This window comes from Catharus ustulatus, chromosome 6 (assembly GCF_009819885.2).
Source record: "Catharus ustulatus isolate bCatUst1 chromosome 6, bCatUst1.pri.v2, whole genome shotgun sequence".
NCBI classification, from domain to species: domain Eukaryota; kingdom Metazoa; phylum Chordata; class Aves; order Passeriformes; family Turdidae; genus Catharus; species Catharus ustulatus.
The window spans coordinates 16,857,517-16,877,420 of NC_046226.1; the positions used below are offsets into that span (position 1 = coordinate 16,857,517).

At 39.7% G+C, this 19,904-nt stretch overlaps 1 protein-coding gene across 2 annotated transcripts in view; it reads left to right on the forward strand.

The window, feature by feature from the left end:
- Positions 1-19,904, forward strand: part of FBLN5 (fibulin 5) — a 45,401-nt gene that overhangs the window by 18,216 nt on the left and 7,281 nt on the right. For both annotated transcript variants that reach the window (XM_033063848.2, XM_033063849.1), the window contains exons 5-9: positions 10,614-10,736; positions 13,501-13,617; positions 14,264-14,383; positions 17,143-17,265; positions 17,829-17,955. In XM_033063848.2, the coding sequence (XP_032919739.1) occupies positions 10,614-10,736; positions 13,501-13,617; positions 14,264-14,383; positions 17,143-17,265; positions 17,829-17,955 (610 nt within the window). The remainder of the gene's footprint in view (positions 1-10,613; positions 10,737-13,500; positions 13,618-14,263; positions 14,384-17,142; positions 17,266-17,828; positions 17,956-19,904) is intronic.

Genomic DNA, 19,904 nt, shown 5'->3' on the forward strand with positions numbered 1-19,904 from the left:
GGGCTGTAAGATCTTTGAATGGGGTGGGGTGCTTTTATATTTATTTTGGAGACTCTGTGGAACTGACCAGTTACATGTGACTCAAAACTCACATCACAACCCCAGGGTCTGCAGTGAGAAGTCCTTTTCACAAAGGGAGACCTTCAGATCTCTGCCCGTGGCAGCAACTCCTGCCAACTGCTCCAGGAGCTGTCATGATTGACTAAAGAGAGTGTTATGCTTGGCATTAAGGGCATCAGAGATGTTATCAGGGGAGAAAATTGTTTTTCATATTTCATCTGAGTTTCAAATCTGTCCATGTGTCAGCATGCTTTATAACAATCTCAAAAATGCCACAAAGCCAAGGTAATTCTTGCATAAATGTTAGGACCTTTTGGGCTCTTTTATAAGCAAAGAATGGGTAGTGGAAGAAAGCCAGTGGAGAAGAAAAATATCTGCAAATACTGGCTTCCAGACTCAGACAGCTGTGTCCTCATTACTCTTAATAGCAAAGAGCTATGAATGTTGGGCAACATTCCCCTCTGAGCGTATACATAGCAAGCCATCTATTTATTTATTTCAGTAGTGGTGATCATTGGAAAATGCCTATAAGCCCTGCTCAAATAACTGGCTTTTACTCAGATTTGGCATTCACTGCTTTATAATGCTTGAACCACATTTTCTTGCAATGTTCCAAAAATTGCCACCAGCCAACTGGGTTGCAAACCGTCCTGGATAAATGAAAACTGTGTGGATATGAGAGGTTTACTTTGTTCCAGTTAGTGTGTGATGTGGATGTCTGCTGGCAGTTTTCCTGCTCTCCTGCTCTCCTTACTTTCAGTTCACGGCTCCCTGGAAAAAGAAGTATTTCATCTCAGAAGGCTTTCTCTCTCTCTCTCTCTCTCTCTCTCTCTCTCTCTCTCTCTCTCTCAGTCTCTCTCTTTCTCTCCCCATTCATTTACCTTTCGGGCCAAAATTAAGACAGAAAATTTCAAGATTTGTGACATTCTGATACAGCAAGATCTTAAAGAAGGTGTGCTGAGCCTTTAGAGGCAGAAAGTTGTGGTTTTTTTAGTCCCAAGAACTGCCAGTTTTGAGCAGGACCATGACAGGTTCTAGATGGTTGCACAACTCCCAGACAGGACAAGATGTGAGGCCGAAACAGAGCAAAGAATAGAGATAAGAGCAGATCCTCTTCCTCTGATCCTGACATGAAACAGAAGTATTGATCTCCAGATCTTGACTGAATTTTCTCTTCATGAAACTGAAAAGTCATTTCACTGAGAAACAAAAAAAATAGTCCTACATTTCTGGTAATTGTTTCTACTTCACTCTTTGAACTTCCAGACATGCATTCTGCAAGCCAGGCTCTTCTCCCTGGTTTTAACGGCTAGGTTAAGGGAATAAGATATTAACCCCTTGGAGAAGGTCAAAGTGCCCATTGTAGGTGTGTTACACTCACGCAGTTTCAAGTGACATGAGGCAATCTACAGCCATGCCACCTCCAACTGGTGCCTCCTTGCATGCTTAAGCCGAGCAGTTTTGAATCCAGTCCTTTACTGAATGTGATGCTGGTGATTATGGCTGAAGCTTTTGTGAGAGATCAGTTAGTGACAAATCCCATATTACTATTCCAGTTTCCCATTACAGAGACACCTTGTTGTCTTTTTTTCATATATATTGAAGAATTCAAGTTATCCTGTGAGAGTGATTACAGCATTCATATTGAATTATCTCTATGGGTACGTACATATTGCTCACCTAGAATCTCACTTGTATTTTCAGTTGTTTGCACAACACGCTTGATGTTGCACATCCAAAGTGGCTGCATTTTAATGGAAGAAGCAGCCCTTCCAATAAAAGTTTCTGTTATAACCTGCAGGTGGATATTTGTGTCCCTTTGTTTTCACTGTGGCTTTAATTTCTGGATCCATTTGGATCAATTTCTTCTGCTGCATTAAAAGTCAGACCGTTCTCTTCTTTACTAGTTATTGTGGTTTATTCACAGTCCCAGACCTCTCTAGCCTGCCAAAACACTTGGAAAAGGAGCTCTTAATGACTCAGTTAAAATGTACGGTCAAGAAGTTCACTTATTAGAGGAAATGTAAACTGACCACCAATTGGCTAAACCAGCTGGCTGGACTATTTGTGCTTGAGATTTCTCGAAGCTCCCCAGGGAACAAAAGTGGGAATAGCAGTTCTCTGCTTTTAGTTGTCTCATGTTCTGTACTCTAACAGAAAAGTCTTTGAAAAAAATTTTGGAGGAGAAGCATAGAAAACCGACATGTTTAAAAGCTTTATAAATAATGTTTTAAGCATGTATATTTTTGATATATTTTTTCTTCCAAGGTCTTTTTTAACTAACCCATAGTATTGCAGAGAAAATAAAAAATTCAGCCATAGAAAATTCATTTCTTCACTACTAAAGGTTCTACTCTTCTTCTGTAAAATTTTATAAGCTTTCTCTAGAGATTCTTGCATGAGACTATTTCATATCATGCAACAAACTGATGATTGTAAGGATCTTTTTTCTTATTTCTGAGTGTGCATTTCCTGGCTCTGACTGCACATTTTTTGTTTCCATTACAATAGAAAGCACTACTTAGATAACCTCTCAGCAGCTGGGAGTACTGTCAATAAAAGCTCACTGGCTCTTACCACCCTACCAGCAGATCACAATGTAGCATGTGGTCAAACAAAATAGGGAACTTTGAGAAACCACAATAACACTTCATTTATTCAGCTGAAAAATATATTTCTTGATGATAAAGATAAAACCATGTTGAGCAAAAACTTCTTCATATGTCCTAGTTCAGCAGGTTCAGTGTCATCAGTGGAATGGTAATGTGTCTACCTCACTTCAGCAGGGTACTTGGGTCACTCTTGTTCTGCCATGCTGCAGCCGTTTGACATAGAATGAGTGCAGCAGAGAAATAGCTGAGATTCCCAAATCACATGCACTGATCATGCATTTCATAAGATGTGCAGAACCTGCAGTAGCAAATCATGAATCTAGAGAATATGGTTATGTTCCAGTCCATGGAGTTTCCATCTTAGAGCAAAGCTCTTCATTGAGATTAGTAACTTGTCTTATTTTTGATCCCAAGGTCAGCATACTGACTGTGCATTTGTGCAAAAGCCCTCATGGGACACCAGGAGTAGTCCACACAAGTGGCCATGATCTTGTACCAACAGGGAGCCCTGTGAATTGGTGGGAGTGAGCATCTGTGGTGATGTAGATAATACCAAGTGTTTGAATCACACACAGGTCTGTTCTGAGCAGAGAGGGGAGAGGCTGCTGGCCCTTTAGTTTCCTTGCTATGCCCTTCTTTGTATGGCTGTCCTGTAAATCTCAGCCACAAAAGTAGAACTAGAACTTTTTGCAAAGAACGAAGTCCTTCACAGTTTAGCTGTTGTTTTTCATCTTTGAGTAATGTGAAAAGTGCGCTTGCTAAGGAAAGGCTCAGATAGCTGGCAGGAGACCTAGAACCTGTGACACATGTTGAGCAATTTTCATACCAGGCAGAGGGAGCAGAATTACAGATTCATGCCTCACACTTATTTAGTATCCATTTCCAGACTGACCCTCTGTGTGAAAAAACCCGCTTTAATCCTTGTTTAGCCATCAACCAATAACCTAATGCATATGGGATGCAGATAGGAAATTAATTCAGCAATTAATGGCCAGTCCTCAGACAGTGAAATATGCAATTAAACAGGTGTTTAGGGACTTGACCTTGGATTGTGTCCAAGCTCAGCAGGGTCAGTTGTCCTTGGAAAAAACACTGACCCCACACAGCAGCAGTCTGAATTTGGCTTCAGTCTGCACTTTAGGAATGTGGCATTGTTATTTCTTCCCTTTTCTTATCAAATGTAATTATCTTGAGAAAAAAAAAGTTTTGAAAAAACATGTGATTTCACTGAGTAAAAATCTACTACTGAGGAAATTATTTTTCAGTGTCCAAATAAGGAGTGGGGGAGAAGTTTGGGGAAAGTGCTGTTCCAAGTAATCTTGGAACTGATACCCATGTTACTGAGCTCGGATGTTTAGTCCTGGCCTGCAATTATGCCTATAAAATACAGACATCCAATCTTTGTATTATTTTAAAATGGAGCCCTGAGGGTTATAAATGACCGAATGAGCTTTAGTGTTTGAGCAGACAGAGATTCTGGAACAAGCTCTCAGCTTTGAGCCTTTCTTCCAGAACATTGCATCTTAAGAGCTGGGTTAGCTCCTGGGGTTGTGACAGTAAAACAGTGGGACTAAAACACAGACAGAATAAAATAAAGATATAGGGCCCCAAAATCACCCACACCTCCTTGTAAAAGGGGGAAGAAGATTTTCCATGGCAAATGTTTTCCAATCTGCAAGACCTGTGCTCTCACAACTGTCAAATTAATCTTCAATATTACTGTGTTGAACCCCATGGTGCTAGTGGCTCTCAAATAAACATTATGGCAAAAACACACTCCCTTTTGTCAATGGCTGATCAAAAGAAGGAAACACAGCCACAGCTACTACTGTGACCCATAGAAATTTGTAGCACGATTATCAGAATTCATTACTTAAGAAAGGAAGTCATGCATGTTAAATATGTTCCAAAGAGAACAAAATGTAACAGTCCATCTGTGAAACAGCACACATTGCCAAAAGCATATTGTCTTGGAAATCTGCTGTCCACATTGGCTTCCCCCTTCGTCACAGAGTCCAAGCAAAGTTTCACTTCTAATTGTCATAGTCTCCAAGAGCGTGGTTCTAGCTCAGAGATAATAAGCCCACATCCTTCCATGACAGCTCTCGCTAGTGCTGTTATTCCATTGTCAGCCAGCTGGGAAAGTGCTGCCATGGAGGGACTGGAATGGTCAGAGTGCCCCAAGCACAGACCATGCCTGTGGAGGGGTAAGCACAGTCACAGATCCCACCACTTTCAACACCAGTGGATGGACTGAAGGACAACAGCCTCCCTTGTTCCTGCTGGGGCAAGAGTAAACCATCTTCTTGGGATGGAACTTCCTTGGTAAACTTTCCACTCTGTGCATTTACTCTGGTATTTAATCATATGCTCATAAGTACCAAGATTTTTTTTTCCCTTTGAAAGTAACTTTTTGTCAAGAAAATCTTTTCCTACCTCTGGGCTCTGAAGGCCTCTTAAAAGTCTCTGAAGAGTTTATCTAAAGGATTTTGTTCCCTTCTGTGTTCCTTAATGCATAGAGTCCCGTTTATGCACAATTTTTTTTTTTTCCTGAGCAAAAGAAAGGCAGTCCTTGCTTACAGTTTTTCAACCACAATTTCCAGAGGGCAGGAGTTCCCAGTTCCTAAACAACTCTGCTCCTTCTCATGTCTTCTGCTGGCTTATTCCCTTGGCTGTTCACCTCCTAAAGTTACTTAGATTGCTGAAAAATCTACCATTTCCTCCATGACCACATTCTTTAACCTGCAGTTTAGTCCTCTTGAGGCTCTTTGATTCAACAAATTGTGGTAATAACTTGGATTTCCTTTTTACTTGGTTCATCCTTCACAAAGAAGCAATCATGCTGAGTGTACTGAAAGGAAGGTGCTTGGCATGTCCAACATATTTAGGCTGATGACTTAACATCTCCGAGCACAAAAATGTTATTAACATTTTCTATGTTTTTCACATATTTTTGAAGTTACTGAAAGCATTAGAGGTACAATTTCTCTCACTAAAAATCAGTTTTATTGATTAATTGATTAAGGTGCACATTTTTTTAAAAAATGAATATGCATATATTTAAATATTTGCATTGGAAAAATCATTTGGAAGAACTTTGCAAATTTCTATCCCCATTTTCAGTACTTTCACTGGCCCAGTTAGACTTCCTAAGGGCGTAGGAAATGGAAAATGAGATAAGGCAAACAAAAAATCTCAGGTATGATGGTTATGGTTATAGATAAAAATAACTAAACATTGAAAGGTGTTAAATTATTCAGTGAACTCTTTAAGACACCACTTTTACCACATAATCTGTATTTTTTGCGATCCAGGACACAGAGCCTTACCCATCAAATGGTGCTTTGAAGATTGTTTTTTGCTACAGCTTTTTTGAAACAATACATATTGTTGAGGTATAAGACCCTAAACTACAGGAACAATCTTTAACATCCTAATTTTTTTCATATGTAATTTCATAGCAATACTCACAGTCCTATCTGTAAGGGTAAGAAGAGGTGTGAAAGCCAGATAATTCTTTTAATTTGCCATTGACTAAATCAAGAATTCTCTTTCTACTTCAGTAACTACTGGAAACTTTGAGGTTCCATGCACCATCTACCATGTGCTTTATGTTTTTCAGATGCTTAATCAGAAGCACTAAATAATGTATCTTATTTTTATTTTGAATTTGTTCTTCTACACCAAATAATATCTCATGTGTTTTGCTTTAGCTTTAGGGACCATCTCCAGATAAGAACATAGTTTCCATGAAGATGCTTACAGATCACAGGCAAATATATCTTAAAGCTTTTCTTAAATAGACTACTAAATGGAGCATTATCTTGTTCTAAGATCAATTTTTGTGGCTTAGAGTAACTCTTTGGAATCTCTTGGTATCTCTTTGTGATATCAGTTTTTGAAGCGTTGACACCACAAATGTATTTCAGCAATTATTGCACTAATGCAGTGTACAGTGGTAAGAACAATTTCCTGTGTCTATTCAGTGTTCTCATGGTTATGCTTATCTTTTCAGCAACATGATGTCAGGAAAAGTTCATGTTCAAGTGATTACCTGAAACAACCCCAGAATTATTTTCTGGACAGATTTTTTTTACTCTAGTTACATGACTGTGCATTTGTCTGTCTTGAAAAGCACTTTCAAATGTGCCCACCACACCTAGGAAAATACTTTCATATAAAACTTCATTTGACATTTTAGCTCTTAACTCCACCAGCTTGTGATCCTCTTCATTTTATCACAAATGTGGAAAGCAGTGGGCCAAAACCAGACCCTCAGAATTCCACATTAATGATTCTCTCTTGAGATTATTAAACTCCTAGTCTCAATCTCTTTCATTTGAGAAGTACTGAATATGTCTTGTCTTAATTCAAGGGATTAGAGTGTTGGTTTTCTTCTTATGCTGTGATTTCTTGCAATATTATTGATACAAAGAAGAGTGGTCTCAATCCTGCATTCTGGGTGGACATAAGTCAGTACCAAAAAAAAAATCCTGATAAAAATTAGCCTCCCTCATGAGATGTAGTGTAGTGCTGCAGTTTCACATTTGTTGCCTCATTTTTTGTGTATGAATGGCTTTTAAATTATTTATTTTTTCTTTAATTTATGAGCCGTGAATTAAAAATTTCATTCATTGTTCTATGATGTAGCTAAATTCTAAAGAATCCACTAATGTCCATTAATATTAGCTTTTACAGATAATAAAACACAAAGCCTGTAATTTGCATGCTAAACACAACTAGTTCATGTATTTATTTTGACATTGTAAATTATATCTATCCAGTCAACAGGCATCCTGCCATCCATTAAAAATACAATCTGTACCAATAAAAACAAAGCGTCAGCACATCACATCCTACAAAAGGCAGGCAGCCCGCCAGAAATACAAAAAAACCCTTTCTCCACTCCTGCAATCCCCAAATTAAATCCCATTGCCCCAGCCACCTCACCTCTTGTCAAAATGTCAAGTAAAGACAACATCACACAACAGAGCTGCTAAACCAAACCACCACAGCCATAATTTTTTAAGGCAAACACATTGATCTAAGAGAGAGGGATGTGGTTAATTTTGGAGTGTTCAGGCTTCAGCTCTTGCAGCACAAGTTTCCTTACAAATGGATATGGAGATGCCATCTCCCTATTCTCTCATTCTGTCAGTAACCCAGAGATCTTTAAAACTCATGGCTTGGAGCCATGAGGCTCTGTTCATTGTAGGTGGTATTTCTTAGGAGGCAGAGAGCAGTGGTCTGGATGGGCCATGTGGCTGCTCTCAGTATTCCTCTGGGAAGTAACAAAGTGAATCGTTCCCATTTCAAGTCAGATTTTAATTTGTCTGGAGTCCTGCCCAAACTTCTGCCTTTGGAATTAGCTGTTGGAGCAGTAACATGAATACATCAACTGGAAAGATGGATAAGAGAAGTGAATACAACAATTGGAAGGATGGGTGAGAGAATATAGATGACCACTCATTTAATAGCACACAGCAGGATAATCAAGAGCTGAAACAACCAGAGCCAGCTTTGGCCAAGCATTCCTTGACAAGAGAAGTTTTGAACCGTGATCCATCTATCCTGCCTTGGTTTCTCTAGTGGGCTTATACAGTGCTGAACAACTGCTCTCTCAAAGGAGTCACCCAGAGTCACTAGTACTGCTACCAGAAAAACTGTTTATACCTGTTGGTTGCATAAAACTTCTTTAGTGAAGTCACCAAGGTACTATTCAGTGCAAAATGTGAGGAGTCAAAGTGTTCTGCATAGACAACTTCAGGATCTTCAGGTTTTCTGTCAGAAACTCCACAGGAGACCTCCATTGTAAAAAATGTTGCATTCAAATGGAAATACGTTTCCAATACCACCACAAAAGGTGAAGACTGGGAGTAAGCAAACAAATCTGCTTGTTATAAAGCAAATGGAAGAGGATCAACATCTTACTTCTCTGGAGCGGAGCTCAAACAACTGCTACAAGGATGACTTGGGAACCAATCCCATAGCCACCTGTTGCTTTAAGTGAAAGACATTGTACCCCTGCAAGAAAAATGCACCACAAAAGAGTAGAGGATCTGTCGTCTTCAAGCAGTCTTGTCACCATATGTGGTGAGACCATGGCCCTCATTTTGTTTTCACTTCACTTCACTTCACTTCACCTATTAATATTACTGGAAGTAGGGAACATGGAAAATGAAAATCTCTTTTTTAAGCTAAGTGCAGACTAAAGAAAAGCAGAATTGGCCAGATCCCAAGGTACCACTCCTAAAACAATAAGCAGGCATGACAAATAGAAAGCTTTTCCATTTAGAAAACATTAATGTCATTGTTATTAAATTTATGGTTAGATAAAATCTCTGTTCAGATACTACCAATTATGTGTGATATGTTATGAAGGGAGGATCAGATTTTTTAGCCCAATCACAGAAGCAATAGCTGAACTGAACAGCATATTTTTGGACCTATATAGTCTAGACTTGTTATCTTACCCTTTTCCCACTTCCTCCACCATTTTGCTAACCTTCATCTGGCCAATAAATACATGGGAACCGATTTCTGACAGAGTTGATTACCTCTAATTGTGCCCCTCTTGTTATCTTACCAGCTTTGACTCACCATAAATTGCTTTGCTACAGATGTTGGCAAGATAAGAACTCTAGACTCTCTCCATATGTATGATATGTATGTATTTATTTATATATCTGAACATGTTAGACATACTGCTGTGGTAGACTGCATCAGTTATTTCATGACTCCTGGGATTGTACAGCTAACTGGCTGTGCTTGCTGCCTTGGGGGCAGATGCAGAGATATAATTCCTGCCCTCTGCTGCCTGCTCCAGCCCAGGGCATTGGTGAGATACTTTCACTCATGACCTAAGTCTGGGTTAATAAGAATCAAGGGAGGATCAAGGGAGTAGCACTGCTAGGATGACATAATGCTTCAGCAAAGGCTAGTGCAAAGTATGCTGGAATAAAAAATGTTTAGGTATCAATAAATAAAACATAGAAATTTAGGTTGGCTGGAAAAATGACACAATTTATCTTTTGGCATTTCCATTTCTGACATCTAGAGGCAAAACTGATGCCTGAAACATCAGGGAAGATATTGAGCAAGGGGTGATTCAAAATGAACTTCTGACTCTGAAAGGCATTTTTAATCAGTTAAGTTCCAGGGTCCTGGCTTATATAAATGTAGGAATGCTATTCACCTCCTTCACAAAATAACAAAAAGCAAAAAACCAAACAAACCTCCACACCGCCCCACCCCCCCAAAAAAAAACAAATCCAAAAAACCAACAAAAAAACCAAGCCCACAACAAAAACACCCTAAGGGCTTGTAATAAAAACCCAGATACATTAAACCCAATAAGGATGGGGGGGAAAATTAAAAGAAAATAGTATTATTTCCAGGAAATTGATTCCAGGGAAGTATACATTTTTTGGTCAGGGAAAGGCTGATTTTTGGTTGAACTTTCTGTCTGAAAAATTACAGTCAGATGGGTTGCTTTGGTGGGGATAGGAAGTAGTTTTTAAAATGTCTCTGTGTTTGTACATCTCTCAAACTCCCCTTCATCTTTTACTTTTGAGTGGGGTTGCAAGACCCTTTCAGCAGCCTCTCCCTAGGACTGAACACTGCTCTGTAGCATGGAAATCCCAACTCAGTGACATAGCAAATGTGGAAGTAACAAAAAGTTGGAGATAATGAGAGACTTTCCTTGAGGAGAAAAACTGAAACACTGGGTCACCTGCAAAACTGACAGATTTTATATGCATCCTCATTTCTCACTGCCCTCAGACATTTGTTATCTATTATTTTCCTTCTGATTATGGTCATTCTCTCTGTTCCTCCAGACTCTGATTCCATGCAGAGAGGCAGTGTATACACTGAACAGTATGAAAACATCTTTTGTTGTTGCTATTTCTAACATTTTCCTTCTGTATTTCTGTGTTGCAGATATAGATGAATGCGCTTCAGATTCTCACCAGTGTAACCCCACCCAGATCTGCATAAATACTGAGGGGGGCTATACCTGTTCCTGCACTGAAGGCTACTGGCTGTTAGAAGGCCAGTGTTTAGGTAAAATCCTCATGTGATATATGGTATCTGAGTATCTGTGAGTGTGTGCCTGTGACTCCCTGAAATAATGTCACTAAGAACTTTTGTCAAGTACACAGTTAAACCTTCAGCTATGTGGAAACTGTCTTTTGTCTCTGTAAGTGCCAATGAGATGTTTGGCAGAGAGATTCCTCATGGGACAAACCTGTAGATGTAAATGCCATATGACTAGCATCATAATAGTGTGATAACTGGGCTTTTCATATTCCCAGTCTGAAGGACTCCCTTACATTCCTCCTGATGTAAGATCAATTGCAAGCATGTGTGCATAAAGATTTTTGCCCAAACAACCTGTGCTTTCCTTACTGTAACAACGTGGACCTGAAGGGATCTGTATTTGGTACCAAGAAATGTAAACCATTTGTTTTGTGGTGAGGAAAAAATTGAACTGAACTGGGTGCCATTTCACAATCTTCCATGCAGTTTTATTTCAATTTTATTATTTTCCTTGCAGCAATGTCCTGTCCATCCTTTTAGCTCAGTCCTGTCGAAAAAACATCGCCCAACAAACAGCATAGGAAAACAAACCTTTCTTCTCTCCTCCAGCCCTTTCCCCTCACTTGACATGCTCATGGCATGATGATGTAGAAGTTAATTTTAGGTACACAGGTAGGACCTAGGAATCAGCATACAACTTTTTTAAAGAAAACTTCCCCATTATTAGTTTTTTTTTCCTGCAGTGCAGGCTGTTTGGTGCCAGCTCTGCAGAGCTGGACTATCCTGTCACACGTCCACTGGAAGGAGAATGGGCTTTCCCTGCCCATTCCTCCTTGGAGCATCTCCAGTTACTTTCCAGCTTTCTCCTCCCAAGTACCAATTCAGTGAAGGACTCATTGATGGCTGCTTTCCTGACTACTGCAAACAGCTTCTGTGTAATTCACCTGGCAGGCACCAGGCTGAGCCCTGTCCAAGCTGGGTTCTGTGCAGCCAGAGCCTCTTCAGGGAGCCATTGTCTTGTAATTCCCCTGGGATAAGTATCCAAGGCCCCTACTCCTTAATCTATGACAATTCAACTTCTCTTGGGAAAAAAAACAAAGCTTGTGCTGGGGAATGTACAGGCATATGTGATAGGGTGGGGAAGAGGGAGGGAGGCAAGGCAAATTCTGCTGTGCATCACCTGTTCTGTTACCCATTTACTTCTCATAGTTACAGGCCAAATGAAAGGGTTATGTGCAGCATTCAGGATTTGAACATAGATAGAAAATACTTTTCTGCTTGATTGTTATAGCAGAGAACTGAAATGGCTGCATTGATGAATTGATTTGAGTACCTGATTATGCTATTTAAAATAGGGAATAACATCCTAGTATTGCCCTATTTAATCATGGCGTGGATTATTGCAAGGCAATGAGAAAAAGGAAAAGTAAATTGTGTTTAGAGTTGCTATATTTTTCCCTAAATTTCAAAGAAGTATCAGTTTTCTATACTTTATTCTGGCTTTGGAGAGGTGAATTTTGCTGCCATAAAGCAGTAAAGAAATATTTACTGTAATCAGAGGGCCAAGTTAGGGGTTAGAAACAGATTTTTTTTGTGCACTGTTTGTAGTGCAGTGGAATTCAGTGGAATTACCAATTACCAATTACTGTTAGTAAATCACCATTACAAAATCTGCACTTCTAGCTATTGCGATTATCCTGTGAAGTTTACACAGAGGAGCCAGTGCAGCAGTATCCCCATGACCCACGCACAAGAACCAGCCCTGTAGAATTTCTTATCCTCAAAACGTAGCACTCTTGAGATGACAGTCCTGCAAAAGATAAAGCATGTACTTAATGTAATGCATTGTGTCAGTGCAATGAGGAATTAATTTACTTAAAACCTGTCTTATTTTTGCAGGATTTGGTGAAGCCTGGTGCTGGTGTACTCACCACTACTGACCTGGCCTTTAGGTTATCTTGCTGACTGCATATAATATACTGGGTTTTCTGTTGCATAAATTCAGTTTCAAAGCTTTTTTTACATCTCCATAAATCAAAAGCCAGTTGATACCAAAGGAAACGTTAAGGCTTTGAAAGGACAACTATTCCAGGTGTTTTGTTTTAGTTTTAGTTCTAAGGCAAAAATCTTCTAGGACTTACCATCTTATATATCTTATGTAGCATTTTCTTGTGCTCATAGCACTCAGTTGCATGCATTGCTAATGCGGCAATTCAGCCCAAACTGCTATTTGGCATTAAATTAACTGTTTATACAGTAATTTGTCAGTTAAAAATTCATATAAGAGAATGTGACTATTTGGAAAAAATCTTTCAAAAATATCCTCGCTAAAAAAAGAAGCCTGCAGTAACAAACACTGCTGTTCCAGTGAGCAGCTTTGGTTTATGTGGAGGCAAAGAAGGTTTCTATTTTGATTCTGCCAAAATGTCACTGCAATGCTGGCTGTGGTTGTGCTGGCAGTCTGTGCTGCCAGGTATCCTTTGAGGGAGCTGCTTAAAGGAACAAACTGGGCTGTCTGATTTAAACTGAAGATTGCAGCAATGACAATCAATTCATCAGACACACTGTAAATGTCATATGTGGATAAAACCACATTACCACATTCTACTGGGGAGAGGTATATTTTAGCTCTAACTCCACGTCTGAACACCGGGAAGTTTGGCTATTACGTCCATGACCAGCGTGCTGGGTTATTTCTGTGTTATCAGTACTGCTGGCTCAGTGTGCTGGCTGCTTTGTATCTCGTGGAAATGCAGACCACTCTACTTTCCATCCTTCCCACCCACAGATATAGATGAATGTCGCTACGGCTACTGCCAGCAGCTGTGTGCCAACGTGCCTGGCTCCTACTCCTGTACGTGCAACCCAGGCTTTACCCTGAATGATGATGGGAGATCGTGCCAAGGTATGTGGATGGTAAACCATGGCTGCAGCTCTGTAATTCTGCAGTTTCACACTACATCAGAGGGGTTTGGGTGCAGCATGACCGGTGTATCAGGAAAAATATGCACAGAGGGCCCAAACCTCAATTCACTCAATTCAGTGGAATTACCAAATTCAGGCACTTAATGTATTATTAAAATCTGAGTTTGTGTGACCCAGATGAGAAGGAAACATTTGTCAGATCAGTAAATCAGAGTCTGTCAAGATCCAGACTGAAATCCTAAGCATTAGACCACCTTTTGCTGTGATTTGCTACCTCAAAGTCAACACAACCTCATCACAGTCTCCCTAGCAAAGCAGGGAACATCTTCCCACATGCTGCAGGAGAAGGTCTGTGCTAATGATGCCCAGAAGTTGTTAATGTCCTACAAGAAAAAAAGTATTGCTTTTGCCTTAGCCTGAGGTTTCCATAAGGACCGCTCATAATTGTATTATCTTTCTCAGGAAAGTCCTGCTGCATTTTTTTCTCAGGTCTGTTATGACAATATTTTTTCAGAACAAGTAATTCTGACTGTGCAGCTAATCTCTCTGAAATGCTCTGCAGTAAAAAAAATCAAGATGGAGTTTGGGGAGAAATCACTGATGAATTTGGCATTGGTTTCCCATAGATGTGAATGAATGTACGAGTGAAAACCCTTGCACTCAGACCTGTGTCAACACCTACGGCTCTTTTCTCTGCCGCTGTGAGCCTGGCTATGAACTGGAAGCTGATGGAGTTAACTGCAGTGGTAACTGTCCTATTTACTGTTTGGGTTTCTTTAATACTACTACATTTACTTTTTCAAAAGTATTGGTTTGTACGTACTTTTTTAAAAGTTTTTTGCCTTGGGCCATGGTAGCATCAGGATAGCTGCAACTCACATGATCTTCTTTCCAGCTCAAGCACTCAGCAAATACCCAGAAAAGCTCAGTGGAGGAGGGCCATAAATTGTTTTAAAGAAATAAGTTAAATATTCAAAAGCTCCAAGGTAACAGCAAAACATAGGAAAGCACTTTGTAATGCTGAACAGGAAGCTTTATTAGAGCAAGTAGAGATAGTCCTAGAACATTCTTCCATGATTAAAGAAATACTTTATATAAAGCACTTTTCCATTTGTCTGTTGAATGCATGTATTTCTCTTGCTCTTAACAACTGCTCATTCCTGCCTGAAATTTTCCCCAGTTTCCTCTGTATGTCTCTGTCTTTACTTTAGAAACAATATATGATTTCTTAGTACAGTTATTGCTGACCTGTTCAGCACACAGCAGAATAAATTGTGCTTATGTGTGTGTAATTTTTCCTCTCCTGTTTTTATTTTATTATTTTATTTTAATTGAAGGCAAAACTTATTTCTTTACTTATTGTTTCATCAGCCTGATAAAATTAGAGAATTCAGCCAATCTTTCTTGGAAGGAAAAATGCACTGGAAAATACTTGAGTTTTAATTTACAGTAAACAGATGTAACATGCTGTTTCTGAGAGAGAAGATATGAGATGTAGCATACATGATTAGTGTTTCCCAAGATATTTTTCCTGCAAATCTCCTTATTATAAGGGAAGGAACAAATATTAAATATCTAAAGTGTTTTAAGAATGAAACATTTAGACTGCAATACTTAGTGTTCTGCTTTCTGATGGATTTTCTTCTTCTAAGTTAGACCTCCTGAGTGTTTTTTATGTGTTCACCTCCTGAGCTACCTGGGGGTCTGAACCAGATAAGTTCATTGCAATGCCCAATAAAGGGATGCTTGAGCTTCATCCATGTCTGAGAGCTGAGCCAGCAAAAAGGTCTTTCCACCATCCAGATACAGAGCAGAAAATCTTGTCCTGACAATCTTGTGCAAGAAAATGTTTGACAAAGCAGGTCAAGTTTCTCTGGATGAGCTTCTTCCACTTCCCAGCCATCACTAGATATCTGAGGCTTGCAGAAGGAATGCCTGGTTAGGAGGACACTCTTATGAGACACCCAGGATTCAGATTTACTTCAACAGGAGCAGGGCCAGTCCATGGCCTTGCAGCCAACTTACCTTGAATCTGGGAGGCATTCTTGCCTCAATTCAAGGAGAGAGGCAGAGATTTCAACTTGGCTTCCCCAATATCATAATTTTCTAATTGCAGAGGTCTTCCAAGTGCATTAGATGTGCTCTGAAATGACAACCATCCTGTTGTCTGCACATAGCCAGCAGAATGCCAGGAGTGTTTAGGAGCTCTGTGGGCTCAACAGCAGAAATGTAGGACCCTCGGGGCTCTAAGTTCCTCAGCACCTGACAGCAGCCAAGCACCAGTTATACAAATCCAATATGCTGGAGGTCTTGGCCAGCATGCCAGAGGGTGGTTGATATCTCAGCCACTCTATGGAGTCAGCTCTCAGTCCATGTATTTAAAAGGTGTTTATTTCAGTGAACTCACGAGGGGAACTCACACAATAACAGGACTATGTAGGTGTAGAGTTCCTTTCATCTCCCTTTTGATAATCTGATTTCAGCTCTAAAGCCACTTGGATATATTTAGACTTCAAATACTTTCCAATCCATCTGCACAAAACACCAGAAGTGGATAAATGGACTGAGCCCAGTTTAGAAGAAAGAGAAATTCAGTCTGAAGAGTAAAAGTGATTTGCCTGGGAGAGTCAACATGTCAGAGCTGGGAATAAGAACTTGGGAGTTCCTGGCTAGGGCTCTGGCCTTTGTTTCTTTCTTCCCCTGAACAGGGAAATAAGGAAATGATTAGTGGCAGCCTCCCTGGGCCGTGTGCCTTTGCATGTGTTTTCCCCTCAGTCAGCCATGCCTCCATGTGCAGCTCTCAAGTTCGTCTTTCTCACTCAAGCACTGTTCTGCAGAACACAATGACTGGTCAATTCATGACTGCAAGGGGTAAAAAGCACAGTTTCTGCTTTCAGTCAGTTCTTTGACAGACTGCCTATCTTCCTGGGTATCTGGGAGAGAGCTGGGCCTTCCAGTATTTGTGACCCAAGCGGGGATGTGCTCTTGTTGTCTTGCTGGAATGACTTAGAAGTAACTGACTGGAGTCTAAGAAACATAAAACAGACAGGGCTGGCTGCAGGAGTTCTACTGGAACCCATGTGGCCCTGGGAAAGTGAAGCTTGCCCTCCAAAAAAAAAAAGGAAAAGGAAAAAAACAAAAGAAAGAAAACTACTGCCAAGTCTTTCCAGTTAAATTACAGTCGCAGCTTTGTTGTCAGAGTATATCTCTGACGTAAAACAGAAATGAAAACATGGCCAACTGGTGACAGGTATTAGAAAAGAAAAATAAATAAATATAAGCCATACATTGTGTTCAGCAGCAGCTTTGGTTTCCTTAGGAAAAAAGTGTTTAATGAAGAACTTGTTGTATAGCATTTTGTCAGGTTGCTGCAGAGCCCTAGAGAGCTGGAGAGTGCCAGCCTCCAGCTGAGGTAATGGGCAAGTAGTCTGGATGGCTACCTGCCTACAGGACTGCTCTTTTGACAGTAAAGCCAAAGATACTAAACTTTGTTTTACCACTGCAGACATGGACGAATGCAGCTTCTCAGAGTTCCTCTGCCAGCACGAATGTGTGAACGGGCCTGGTTCTTACTACTGCACCTGTCCCTCGGGATATAACTTGCTTGATGACAGTAGAAGCTGCCAAGGTAACATTCCTGCACTGATTAAAACCCCTGAGGACCAGAAAATGGATCCTGTGTCTAGAAAGAGGTTTTCAAGAATTGAGATTCTTGGTCTTGGCATTGCACAGTGAAATACTCATAGGGGCCAATTATGCAATTCTGGTAAGAATGTCATCACGTGAATACTCCTGATGAGGTGAATTGGTATGTTCTTTTAAGTAAGAATGTATTGGCTAGGAAAGAGCTACACAGGAAAGACCTCAAATGCTCTCCCCTCTGCTGCACATCTTTATGTCTTTACTTTTCCCATTCTCTAAGGTTGGAGAGTTTGAGCAGCCAATTCCATTCTTTTTTTTTTCTTTTTTTTTTTTTCCCCAGCATTTAGCTTGTGGGAGCACTCTAATAAGCAGAAATGAATGAAGTAAAAACTGATCTTAAAAGAGAGGACACTTATAAAAAGCCACCTCTCACAGTGCAAGAGTTTTATGAATTTTGGGGTAATTCTTTAAGATGGAAACTAGTTTGTAGGAGTCATATTTTGTACGTATTTCCCCCCTTTAGCCATTCTCTCATTCCTTGTGTTTTAGATATCAATGAATGTGAAATAAGAAACTTCACCTGCACTTCACAGCAAACATGTTTCAATATCCCAGGAGAATATAAATGTTTAGACCCAGTACGATGTGAGGAGCCTTATCTCCAGATTACTGAGAAGTGAGTAACATACCCACAGCCACAAAAGCAAATTCTATCTGTGAGAGTTGTAAAGTAAACAAAATCTAAAGTAAACCAAATAAGCTGAAATTTTACACCACAGCCATGAAGTCTGTCTAAAGGGCTATATATACATGCTATTGCTACCTTTACCACTGGTAAGCTTTATAAAAATAAAATATTACAATTCCTCGCCAGTTCACCAGGTATGATATGATATGATGATATGATATGATGTGATATGATATGATATTATATGACACATAAGATATGATATGGTATATCACACTCAGATGTATGTGAAGTTAGACTGGAAGAACAACTATCAGTTAGTTGAGAAAGCAGCAAGGCTTGTGATGCAATAAGAGACATTTACTTACATTATTAACTGACTTCATATATCTTCAGATGCAACCTGTTTATTAGTAGGAATATTTCCTGCAAATGGTAACTAGTTTATGCCTGGGAACGACTTAGAATATTAGAGGACAGTTAGAGCAGGATACAAATTGTTTCTTATTGCTTAAAGGTTAAAAGTTCTAAACAGTTCAGAGATTGATCCACCTTGCCCAGAAATTGGGTATGTCTGGATGGGGCTGTTAGCACTGCCTGTCTCAACTGGGAATCATTTGAGCAAGGAAACAATAAACCCTACATTTCTAAAAATAGCCTGTTTTTTACATTTTCATATGTATTTGCTGGGGCTCAAAATATTTCCGTTCCAGACAGATCTCAATATACTGTAGTCCACATTATTTCATCCACAGTGTTCGTACTAAATAACAACCTTGAATTGCTTGGTAGCCTAATATATTTTATAGAAAGGCAAGAGATTAATAATAAGCTTCTTTCCTTTAGAATTTATTAATATATTTACATTGCTTTCTGAACTAGGGCAGCTGAAGAGTGGACACAGTGTTTGTCTAGTTTTGGGTTTTCCTACCTTGGTGATAAAGTCTTAAACTTCAATTTAAAATAACTGAATCCTCTGTATCTAAATTCCCCAAAGCCCAACTACAAAGTCCTTGCAGAGCAGCTTGCACCAGAACTTGATCTCTGAGCTTTGTGTTTGGTGGCTTTGGCTCATGTCTAGATAGGACTGCACTTAATTTGTGACATATGTCTAGAAGTGGTCAGCCAAGTGAATTTCTTGCATCTGTGTTTTCTGTGGAAAGAATTGGGTGATTGTAATGCCAGGAGCCTCTTGATGGGGAACATGCCAGATGCTCTGTCTGAAATTGATGTCAGTAGTGGAGGTCATCGACAAAATTGTTAAAAAGACCCTTGCCTAGTCAATTCCCCCAACATGGCTTTTCTAAAGGGATATCCTGCCTTACAACTTTCTTAGAGCTCTCTGAATAAATCAGCAGTGTGTGGCTAGGGCACATGGACTGATGCAGACTGTTTGCATTTCCAAAGGCTTCTGAAAGGACCCTCACATAGTTATCATGGAAATTAGGCTATCGTAAGTAACAGAAAAGTCCCTGGAAGAGTAGGAGGCTGAGAGATAAAAAATTAGCAGAGGATTGTATTAAATTGCCAACTTTCCCACTGAAGTTCGGAGGAAGTCTGAGATGGACCTACATGGTCCATCATAAGCAACCTGGGGAAAAACAACCTGAGAGATGGGCAAAGTCTCCAACAGTATCTGAAGATAGTAGATAAAAGAGTGGGTAGAAAAATATTGCAGAATAAGCCTCAACTGACTGTGCAATAAAAATGGCAGATGAAATTCAGTGTAGATGAATTCAAGGTAAAAAGAAAATCCCAAATTCACAGACTAAATAAGGACCACAGATTTGATCATAATCCATGCAAACTGAGATTTGAGGGTTCTAGTTCCATGATCTGCAGTACTCACTAGAGGTCAGAAAAACAATCTGAATTTCAAGTGTTAATAGGTAGAGAATATCCTTGGAGCACATGCTATTGTGTACCACATCTTTAAG